General features: G+C 37.5%; 1 protein-coding gene across 2 annotated transcripts; it reads left to right on the top strand.

The window, feature by feature from the left end:
- The first annotated feature begins 5392 nt into the window (after window positions 1-5392).
- Window positions 5393-12223, top strand: LOC127838651 (uncharacterized). Of its 2 annotated transcripts, XM_052366511.1 has the most exons (4): window positions 5393-6177; window positions 10466-10637; window positions 11247-11395; window positions 11582-12223. In XM_052366511.1, the coding sequence occupies exons 2-4, from the start codon at window positions 10531-10533 to the stop codon at window positions 11755-11757; spliced, it is 432 nt and encodes a 143-aa protein (XP_052222471.1). In that variant the 5' UTR covers window positions 5393-6177; window positions 10466-10530; the 3' UTR covers window positions 11758-12223. The 2 variants fall into 2 exon arrangements, with proteins under 2 accessions (XP_052222471.1, XP_052222472.1); XM_052366512.1 differs by lacking the exon at window positions 5393-6177 and having other exon boundaries at window positions 9648-10637.
- The last annotated feature ends 262 nt before the right edge of the window (window positions 12224-12485 follow it).

The raw sequence follows: 12485 nt of genomic DNA, 5'->3' as shown, positions 1-12485 counted from the left end.
TGAGTCGCTATTGGCTTCACTTTTACTCCAATGGTCAGTGGCTCGAGCCCAGATGAGGGGTACTTTTTATTTCTTCATTTTTTTTCAAAATAGAGTTTTTAAGTTTCAATGATAATATTTATCAATTTAATTCATTTAATAACAAACTGCAATACATTCCAAAATCTATGAAAATGTCCCTGTATGATAATGCCGGCACGTTTAGGATGCTCTATCGCAGGCAAGTCTGAGCTGTAGTATAACATGCGATTGAACCGGTCAAAGCGACACAAATATAATTATGAATTTAAATGATGTTATTTCTTATTTTCATAAAGTATCAAACAATGATCGAAGACAGAAATATACTAGTAATATTAAATCTGCTTATATAGTGTTGTGTTTTTTTAAACAAGATTTCAGTTTGATTCAAACTGTATTCACTACGGAATACCGTTAGGGCCATCGTGGTTTAACATTAAAATTCAGAGGGCGACAATGCGAAAGTGCGATAGTACAATTGTGACAATGCGATAGTGCGATGGCGACAATGCGATAGTTAGATGGCGACAATGCGAAAACGCGATAGTACGATGGCGACAATGCGATAGTACGATGGCGACAATGCGACAACGCGATAGCACGATGGCGACAATGCGATAATCATCGTATTGTCGCACTGTCGTCATCGTATGATCGCAATACCGAATTGTCGCATTGTCGCAATCGTACTATCGCACTGTCGCCATCATATTGTCGCACTGTCGCCATCATACTATCGCATTGTCGCCATCGTACTATCGCGTTGTCGCATTGTCGCCATCTTACTATCGCATTATCGCCATCGTACTATCGCATTGTCGCCATCGTACTATCGCATTGTCGCCATCGTACTATCGCGTTGTTGCCATTGTACTATCGCTTGTCGCCATCATACTTTCGCACTATCGCATTGTTGCCCTCTGGATTTTAATGTGTAACCACGATGGCCCTAACAATATTCCGTAATTCACTGTTGCAAATTTTGCGTACTTCAATAAGAATTATACTAACAGTACAGGTTCCTCATTTAAATTAAAGTCATTACTCTTTCCGACGAAATTATCGAGCCGAGGGTTTAACATTATTTAAAAGCCAATAAAATGGTTGATAAATGTTAAGGTTGTTTATCAGAATGAAAAAAACACACATTATTTATTTGGAGTGATGGACATTCCCCAAACCATGTTAATTTTGCTTAACCCCGTTTAAGATGAGTATGAAAACATTAACAATATACACTTTTAAGTAAGAGGAAATCTCGCCTATTATGTGCATACATTTATGCGACACACATTTAATTTTACATACTTAGTTATTGTTTTATTGTGTCGGTTATTGCTTTTGCACGTATGTAACATATGCAGTGTTTTTATTTATTCCGTTTCCAAAACTAAATAGCGCGGGCGACGACATTCCTACCTCGAGTTAGTATTCTTGGTAACGAAGTCAGTCTCGAAAACGATGCAGCCTAAGTGAGTGAACGATTTATCAAATAGTGTGACCGACTAAGTGACTCGTGGAAACGACGTTATTGAAGCGACAAAGTCAACTCGCGTGAACACGTTTATCAAGCGTGAGAACGAAGGAACTAGCTTGTTGTCCGAAATATTCTAACAATAAAAGTCAATTTTTAAACGCATATTTTAGTGAGGCAGAGACATTGACTAACTTAATTTCGGACACATTAATCAAAACTACGTGTGTCCTGGTATGTTGAATATGTCGTTACCACATTATTGAAATCAAAGCGCTGAAGGCACTGCAGTCGTTCGCTTTTTGAACGTATTTTATATTTCTTACAGTCACAGGGCATGAAGTTCGACTTTTTAACGTAGGCCAATCGAACGGCCCCGAAAAATGCAACCACCAATGTAATTTGCTTGTACTTGTCTACAGTGGTGAGATTTTGAAAAACGAGGATGAAAATGTCCTTAATTTACAATCTTTCATAATTGTACACAGGATTCACACGAATTCCACTTATGATAACAAAGATGAAAGGAAAATATATTCAACGTATATCTAAGATTGCGCTAAGGAAAAGTCTGAGAGTCTAACAAAGAATGAATCACATAATAATAATAATAATAAATGTATTGGTATCATCGGGCATTGTATTAAATTCTCAATCAAACCACATTTAAAAAATATTAAATATTTTCCGCCTGAAATTAAATGCTTCATTTGATGCATTTCCATTTCATAATTATACATTTTCATGTACTAGCATTAACGTCTAACTCCTCTACTCTCCCTCCAACCGATATTTTTTTATGAACGTGACATCAACTGCAATGTTTAAGTCGTAAATTAACTTTTTTTCTATTGTTTCAATGGGTCAATACTTTCTAATTGTGATTTCGATTTAATTTTTTTCCATCCTACATTGTACATATACCGAATTTCACAGCGCCTGGTCTGTTGCAACACGAACGCTTTTCATGCGTGGAATTTGACGAACGACAGCAACAATTTCGCACTCTAAAAAAACGTGTTTTTAGATACGGACGGAGGGACTTTAATCAGCAAATGTTTACACATGGCTTCAGAAAAGCTAAATAAAAATGTCCTGAAATTAAATTGCTACCTCGTAGATTCTTTAAAGGTTGTTGTTTTCAGAACTTACTTACAACAACTTATCATAAGGATTCAATAAGGATTCAATTGTTCACCGTTATCTCGGCTGCCCGGGTAATCGCCAACGAAATAATATTGATCCAAATAGACGATTGCACGGCAGCCAATGAGACCTTAATGTGCACTGGTAGACAATTTAAAGACAATTCATGTCTGGTCGCCCTTTAAAGGACCGCAAGGGGAGTGCTGACGATTAAAAAAGACCTTCTTCCGCTACTCGCGCGCTGCGCCGCTTTTATGGCCTCTCTAGACGCCACAGGTCGTCGACCGAAGAACGGCTTTCCCAGCACGTCGAGGATACTGAGTAACGCCGTCTTGGTACACTTCTATTATCTTCATAGGGCCACCCTTTCTAAATCATGGCCTGTATCTCTGCCAGAGGTCCGCCCCGTCCGTCTTTTATGCTGTCACCTCCGCTGCTTCCGTCTCTCTTTCGGCGATGTAGTTAAACAACTATCCACCTACAATTACCATTCCGCTTGCGAAGTCAGCGGGAGAGGACGTCCGGTTCGTGGGATGACGGAAGTTGCTTGATTAACAGAGCCGCTCGCACAAGATCCCATATCCGACACTCCACATATTAACAATTACCATTGCGCTTGGCGATTCTTCGGAATTTTCAAGACAAACTTCTGCGGATGACTCTCGCTCCGGTCGCGAAATTCACGCTCAAGCTGCTGAACGAACTCTTTAAATTAGATAATACTATTACATTTATAGAGTAACTTAATTTTTTGACAATCAACCTTTTCTTTTACATTTCAACTTTAATCGCCAGCTGATAGATTCAACTGCCATTGGCGATTTTGTCGATCGGAAACGCTAAAATATAATATCCTGACTTTGAAAGTAAGAAAAATACGTTTTAAATAATCAAATTAAACAAGGAGGTTTAAATTGTTGTTGCTATTTTTGTCACTTGTTCGTCGCATGTGCATCGCATGAAATGTGTGTTGTTAATTGCACGTGTATTTAAACCACACGTTAATGTTCGTAAATAAAAAATTTTACTACGGGAGACCACGTAATTTGTTTCTTCACATTGCTTCTTATGTGTTCAATTTTTTCACCATCGAAATATATGATATTCAAATATTTGATTAACACGCAGTTTTCTTTCGATGCGTTTAAATCATACTTGTAGAGCCGCGTCATGAAAAAATGGGTCTTATGGCGCGTTGGCCTGCGTTACTAAAGCCCGATTTTCGCAGTTGAGCAGTCTGGTCAGGATCTGCGCTGTCCGCTATAAATCACGCGAGGTTTCGTGGTCTCATTAGGTATCTCTTGACCTACTGTAAGATGGGCAGGCTCGACCATAGCAATGCAAGCCGCATATGACATTAGATCCGATTTCGCAACACGCGAAGCTATAAATATAGAAATGTATATATATATTGTAAATGGAACATCTTATCTCAATACTTTTCGATAGAACATTAAAGTCAAACAGTGTTATTTATAGGAATCTGGCAAATTTCGGTAGCCTATTCAGTCTTTCAAGAACGATTTTCATAACGACTGAACGAGTACGGCAAACCTTTGTGGTTATGTAATGAAACGTTTTTCGTCTATCATGACACTACAATATAATTTAGGAAATGTTTGTTTCCCCATCTTGATTATGAAACAATAATGAAATGAAATTTATATGAATATTTAAAAACAAACATTTTTCTTTAAATATTTTTTTATTTACACAATGAAATAATGGGAAATCGATCGCTTACTAAAATAGTATTGGATTTTTTCTCCCGTTGAACTGATAAAGAATCGGCTGTTGGGAACTAATAGCAACATCTGCGCACGTGTATGTGTTTATTTCAGAGTTCTTTATGCTGCGTCTTCGCGAATGCATCTATTGGCTGACCTGCCCCCATGTGACCTTTAAGGAGAGCTATGTTACGCGATGATTGCGTAATCCGAAGTGGACTATTGTCATTAGGCAAAACTGTTATGTAAAGTATACTGTTCCGCGCCGTGAATTCTTTCTCCAAGTGACTAGCACAATGCACTACTTTATATTACGTAAAGTATACCTCCGCGAACTATTTCTCGGCGCGGATTGCCCTCAATCCTCGATTTTTGAGTGATTTGGTGAACGGTAGTGATCTGCGTACCGATTTTCAAAACACAACCATTAACCTCAGTTGTTTCGTGCAAACACCTAAACACTGCGTTGGGATCTAACTTTGTTAAATTTATCAAAGAAAAACATGCAAGTTATCTCTGTATACTTGATTCGGGAAAAAAACACAAAATTACTGCGAAAGTATAGTATGCCACTTCAGGAGTAACGTCGTTTAATTATTAAAGTCTATGTGTGTGGCGTTTATATACATATGAGCCGTGCTTTGTGAAAAGGGGGTTCAAAGCATATGCGTTAAGTGTCGTCCCAGATTAGCCCGTGCAGTCTGCACATGCTAATCAGCGACAAAAATTTCTGCCTTAACTGGATTTTTTACTCGTCACAGTCTGATTGCTTTTATAAAAAAAGTAGTTTGCTGTTTAAATGTAAGTCGAGATCAATCATGTGGCCGCTTTGGGTACCAGAAGAAAACACAGACAGATAAAGAAAAATCATTTATCATCATTAACGGGATGAAACTTAAGATGTGTTACGCAACGGTTTATTTAATGATTTATGGGTAAACTCTCGTTTTACCCGAACTTCACATTGGCCCAGAAGTATCCCCACAGCATGTTATCTATTAATATCAAGTGTTACTTAAAGGTCAACAGAAGAAATCTGCTTAACTGTTCATATTTTATAAAGTAATACCATATTATAACAACAAAGTAAAAAAATAAAATTAAAAAAAAAAGTTAGAGCTAAAAAAACGATGATTTTGATGATCGGGAATTTCCGTAACGCGTTCGGCAATTTCCGCCGCTATTTTACCCCGATGACGTATGTGTGCACCACTGCGCATGACGAATATTCCCATGTTATGTACAGTATGCACTGAAGCATGCAAATTTCCCTCAAAACTTCAAGGATTACAAGACTGTGTTGATCATTCACTTGCATATACTTAATTTATAATCTCTTTTGTGTTGATTACGAGTCGAACTTCTACATGACATTGAGGATTCACTGATTTATAAGATGGTTCATTGTGCAGCGTTTGGCTGCAATGCTCGTTCTGAAAAGCAAACGGAGAAGAAAGGATTCTTCGGCTTCTCAAAGGACGAAAGTATTAAGCGGAAATGGATTCTAGCCGTGAATTCACGAAGGATTATCGACGGAAAGCTGGTGGACTTTACGCCAAGCAAATATGCAAAACTCTGCATAAAACATTTTGAGGATAAGTGCTTTGTCCACCCCCCCCCCCGAGTGTGATGGCGAGTGCGGGCTTTGGGATGAGACTGTCGCTGCATCCTGATGCAGTGCCAACTTTGTTCCCTGACACGGACAACTTCAAGGCATTACAGCCGAAAGCCCTAAGGCCAGACGAGTTAGGAGCCCCCAAACGGAAACGTGACAACTATGGTGCTTTTGCCAAGAGAAATCGCAAAACGGTAAGAACTTAATTAATAAGGTCAATGATCAGATATGCATCTTAATACCACAAGTTCTATGTTATTTCAAAAAGCTCAAACACTGACAATGTAAAAAATACTTTTGAATTAAAAATCATTGTATGTAGTTAGAATAGTTGGCAGCTAGTAACCAAACTGACTTTGGCAGTACGGCAAGATCTAATTATTTATTGTAAGTGTTTTGACAGGCATCAGTTTGAAATCGACACATTTCGATCTTAATACAAATGTGTATCTATCTAAATATACTGCTAGTCGACACAATTAGCATTTTAAGCAGTGGACACTGTTGAGTCCATTTCCTGGGAAGAACCAGTACTTGGTGTCTATGGAGGAGATAATGAGAAAGCTCCCTGAGTAGGGAGCGAACCCAGGAACTCCCGATCGCTAGACGGACACCGCATCCACTACACCACCGTGACCTCTTACTGTTTTCCACCACGGTTAATTTAGCTCAAGTTCTAATGTAAAGCAGTTGCTGACAAGCCATATTTTCTACCTATTTACCAAAAATTCAATTAATAATGTGTTGCTTATCTTTTTATTGTTTAAAATGTGAAAACGCAAGGACTTTTTAGTAAATACATTCAGACTTCCAATAATGTATTAATGCTGGTTTAGACTAGAAATGGCGCGGCAGAGGCCGACGCGTATCCCCACACCGAATGTTTGACCTAGGTGTGCCCCAGGGTTGGTAATGGGGCCATGCATAGCTGAGATTGACTGTATTGTCATAAGAGAAGTTCATCATCAATTAGAAGTGAATTGGTGTAGAAATGAAGAAGTTATAGTAAAAGGCAATTTTGGGTGGGTGTGACATATGTGGGCAGGGCCCCCCAGGGTTGGTAATTGTGCCATGCATAGTTGAGATTGACCGTATTGTCATAAGAGAAGTTCAGTATCAATTTGAAGTGAATCGGTGTAGAAATGAAGAAATTATAGTAAAAGGCAATTTTGGGCGGGTGTGGTCTATGTGGGCGGGGCCCCAGGGTTGGTAATGGGGCCATGCATAGTTGAGATTGACCGTATTGTCATAAGAGAGGTTCAGTATCAATTTGAAGTGAATCGGTGTAGAAATGAAGAAATTATAGTAAAAGGCAATTTTGGGTGGGTGTGGTCTATGTGGGCGGGGCGCCCCAGGGTTGGTAATGGGGCCATGCATAGTTGAGATTGACTGTATTGTCATAAGAGAAGTTCAATATCAATTTGAAGTGAATCGGTGTAGAAATGAAGAAATTATAGTAAAGGCAATTTTGGGTGGGTGTGGTCTATGTGGGCGGGGCCCCAGGGTTGGTTATGGGGCCATGCATAGTTGAGATTGACCCTAATGTCATAAGAGAAGTTCAGTATCAATTTGAAGTGAATCCGTGTAGAAATGAAAAAATTATAGTAAATGGAATTTTTTGGTGGGTGTGGCCTACCGGTATGTGGGCGGGCGCCCCAGGGTTGGGATTGGGGCCATGCATAGTTGAGATTGACCCTAATGTCATAACAAAAGTTCAGTATCAATTTGAAGTGAATCCGTGTAGAAATGAAAAAATTATAGTAAATGGAAATTTTTGGTGGGTGTGGCCTACGTGGGCGGGGCGCCCCAGGGTTGGGAATGGGGCCATGCATGGTTGAGATTGACCGTATTGTCATAAGAGAGGTCCAGTATCAATTTGAAGTGAATCGGTGTAGAAATAAAGAAGTAAATGTAAAATAACCTAAAAAAATGAGTGATAATTTCTGACGCGGCCCCACCCCAACCACTATAACTTTTGACCCAGGGGTCAGATCAAAATTCCAAATAGTGCAGGGTCGCACATATGCTCATAGCTACCATGTGTGTAAGTTTCAAGGTTCTAGTGCTTTTAGTGTAGGAGGAGATAGTGGCCAGGACGGACGGACAGACAGAGGGACGGACGGCGGAGATAACCACAATATCCCCACCTTTTTTTCAAAAAGCGTGGGGATAAAAAAGAGATGATAAGTTAGAAATAGTGTGCCATTTAACTGTTAAAAGAATAAAAAAGAAATTTGAATTAGTAGCCGACAGGTGTTTTATTACTTATATACCATTTATTCTTCATGTAGTGTGAATCATAAAATGCATCTTGATTTGTTTGTGTTTTCATAAATTGAACAGCAACTGATTCTAGTACTTAGTAGCTGATGGCTATTTAGGCTACTGGTAGTGCCATGATAATTTAAATAACAGTTCAATTTCAGTCTTCAGGGTAATATATTTAGCCAAAATCATTGTTCTATATTAGAAACAGGAGAAAAATCCAATAGCCTGACTATATAAATTATTAATTTCTAGAAGCCCAAATAAAATCTTACCAGACCTGGGATGTCTGGCTTATAATTTAAGACTGAATAAATGTTATATTTTCAAATTAATATTGTTACATGCATTAATTGCATTGGAAACAGTTTTCAGTGTAATAAACTCATTTTGCTCCTTATGGGCTTTAGCCATTTTGAGATTTCATTATAGCATTCAATGTACTAAAGATGTGTTGTTTGATTAATTTCTGAAGTGGAAAAAAGAAAAACATGTAGTTTTACTATTATGAATACAAAGTTTACTTTATTTTACAATTTTGTGTTACAAATCTTGTAGAAAATAAATGACAGCATTATAATATGTGTAAAATTAAATAGGCTTTTTTCGGGTTATCATTTTTATATTTTATTTATAAAGTATCTTCAATTAGGTGGTTTCTGTACAAAATAAGTTGGTCACTAAACTAGCTGAATTTTTGCAAATCACCATGCCAACAAGGCACCAAGTTGGCAGAATGTGGTGTATTACCACCCTACAGCTGCCATATATCAAGCTGGTGTCATAAAATAGATGGTCCTCTTTGTTTCTGTAAAGTCAAGTATTGTTATCAGTGATCTACTGTTATCAATTGTATTTGGCACAGACAGTAATAAAACAAGCAGATTATCAGACTGCAGTAATCATAACAACTGAATATACAACATACTGCACTAGTAGATAGAACAGTATTTATAAATAGAATAGGAAATAAATTGCAAAAAATATAAATAACATTTTAATTTTGAACAACAGCAAAAAATATAAATAACATTTTAATTAAGAACAACAATCTACACTTTTATTCTTGTCTCTTGTCTTTATGCTTTCTTTTAATTTAAACACTGTATTATTTTAATTGGGATATTTTTTTTATATATTGTATTTATTTAGTTTGACAAATTGTATTTAAAACAGATACTTGCATAAATACTGGCATCATTTAAATAGATTTCTTCAAAACTTGATTTTTTTATTAATTAAAAAACAAATCCTCATGAAATGAGCTATAATGCTGCGCATGGACACAGTTTTAAAATACAGTTAAAATGAAAAAAAACAACAACCATTTTTAATGAAATAGTCATGGAAAATTGCTTACCGGTATAAAGCTTTAATTAAAGATACTAATACTATATTGCAAAAATAAATGTAGATCATGAAATGAATAGTTTTGTTTGAGAAAATCACCAAAATGGTGTCCATTCCCTGTTTGATGTCTTATTCTCAATTCACATAATACAGTGTTTTTAGAACACATCATGACTTGCAGTTGACCCCTATTGATTTTGAGGTCACTAGGTCAAAGGTCAAGGTCACGGTGACCCCAAATAGTAAAATGGTTTCCGGATGATAACTCAAGAACGCATACGCCTAGGATCATGAAACTTAATGGGTAGATTGATAACGACTCGCAGATGACCCCTATTGATTTTGAGGTCACTAGGTCAAAGGTCAAGGTTATGGTGACCCGAAATAGTAAAATGGTTTTCGGATGATAACTCAAGGACGCATATGCCTAGGATCATGAAACGTCATAGGTAGATTGATCATGACTCGCAGATGACCCCTATTGATTTTGAGGTCACAAGGTCAAAGGTCAAGGTCACGGTGACCCGAAATAGTTAAATGATTTTCGGATGATAACTCAAGAACGCTTTTGCCTAGGATCATGACACTTTATAGGTACATTGATCGTGACTCGCAGATGACCCCTATTGATTTTCAGGTCACTAGGTCAAAGGTCAAGGTCACAGTGACAAAAAACGTATTCACACAATGGCTGCCACTACAACGGACAGCCCATATGGGGGGCATGCATGTTTTACAAACAACCCTTGTTTCATTTACATTTATCGGATTATATATTTAACATCCGATTAATGTAAATGAAATGATTATGAAATTTTGTTCAATGACATGTGTTGCCATGAAAGTTGGACTATTACTTGTCTTTAGGCTCGAAGGCGCACAAGGAATTACTGTTGGTCATCGGAAGCAAGCGTCTTCTCTCTGACATTCGCATGCTGTCACCAGCTGAACAGACCTCGATGCTGGAGGCTCAACACAAGGTGGTCTGCCAATTTGCGCCAAAATTTGTCTGCTTTTCATACGCAGCAATGAAACAGAGGTATGAATTGTGATCGATTACCGGTAATATAATATCTACAGAAGAGCTAGCGCAGGCATGTTGTTTTTGTCTTTCATAGTCCAGTGGTAATAATTTAAAAAACTACAACTTTAAGGCAAAAATTAGTTTATTTCCTACACGATTGGTAAATATTTGTGCAAGTTTAATGAGAACAACATTTGATTATGATGCGGTTTGGGTTTTTTTACATTCGGCATTGGTTGCCGAAATTCTAACAACCAAAAATATGATCTTTAATTCGAGTAAAATTAATATCCTAGTTGACTAATAAACATTGTCATTTGCAGTCCATAAACCATCAAGTGCCCATGAGCATATGTCCATAATGAATATGCATTAGTTGTGAAAATGATTTTAGTTCCTTTTTATGCCCGTGAAGGTGGGCATATAGTGATCGCACTGTCTGTCTGAAATTCCGTCACACTTTGCGTTTAGGTTTCGAAAAATGTGGAAAAACAATTTGCGTTTAGGTTTAGACAAATTTGGAAAAAGGGGGCATATGTCATCCTATGGTGACAAGCCTTGTTGTTATATGAAATAGTAATTGTTGATATAATTTGTGATTAAAGGCTATTTTTTGTAATCCAGATTGCATCTGGCAGCCCTGCATTCCGTTTCTAATGCGCACAGGAAACATGCAGAGAAGAAGAACGGCGAAAAGCGCTACAGGATTTCGTATCCAAAGTACAAGGCGGGACACCATGTCGTGAAACCTGTCAAAGAGGCCTGCAATTATGGTAATGGTCCTTCTAAGCTAAATAGAAATTTGGCATTCTAATATATAATATACAAAAACCTAACAGTGAAACTGACTAAGTTGACTGTTGTTGTTTTTTATGCATAATATGTGTATTTTTATTTATTTGTTCAATGTGCATAGTTTAACCAAGTAGTAAAAAATAAATTGTTGATGCTTTTTTCAGATTATGTCACAGAGCTCATGGTTGAATTGCTGCAATTAAAACAACAGTTCAAGAGCACCCGGATTGCTAAGCAGGCATCTTCTTCCATTCTGTTCTCTCCACCACCATTAGCATCATCTGCGAAGAAAATTTTAAAGAATGAAGCAGTGCAGTTGCACCGCTCTAGGTTTAATTAATTACAGTAATTGGAAACAACTTGGCATGCCATTTGTCATGTATTGCTCCAGCTGGGTTTAGTGTACGTGCGTAAGGTGTCATCCCAGATTAGCCTGTGCCATATATGTTTGTAATTAATTAAAAAAATCCTCGCGCTGGAAAGATGGGACAAAGCGTGCGCAAAATATCTCGTCCCATATTAGCCTGTGTCCCTGATAAGACTGTGCAGACTCGACGTGAAAACATGATATGCCCCAAGTTTTATATGACAATGTCTACGAATGTGCCCTTTTGACAAATTAGAACCTAGCTGAAGCACTGATCACGTATTGTTTCAAATTAACATAGCAACTACAATTATTTTTTTGAAAAATGTGAATGTATTATTTTGACAAATATGCTGTAATAATAGTTTTCCCATTGTGTGCTATACTGTTAGTATAAAAATGTTAATGTCAACACCTTTATTAGCTCATCTATTTTTTGAAAAAAAATTATGAGCTATTGTCATCACCTTGGCGTCGGCGTTGGCGTTGGCGTTGGCGTTGGCGTTGGCGTTGGCGTCGGCGTCCGGTTAAGTTTTGCGTTTAGGTCCACTTTTCTCAGAAAGTATCAATGCTATTGCATTCAAACTTGGTACACTTACTTACTATCATGAGGGGACTAGGCAGGCAAAGTTAGATAACTCTGGCGTGCATTTTGACAGAATTATGTGCCCTTTTTGTACTTAAAAAATTGCAAATTTTGG

The sequence above is a fragment of the Dreissena polymorpha genome, chromosome 7, assembly GCF_020536995.1.
Source record: "Dreissena polymorpha isolate Duluth1 chromosome 7, UMN_Dpol_1.0, whole genome shotgun sequence".
In the NCBI taxonomy this organism is placed as follows: domain Eukaryota; kingdom Metazoa; phylum Mollusca; class Bivalvia; order Myida; family Dreissenidae; genus Dreissena; species Dreissena polymorpha.
Note: the sequence above shows the minus strand (reverse complement) of the source record. Positions and strands in the feature narration are given on the sequence as shown.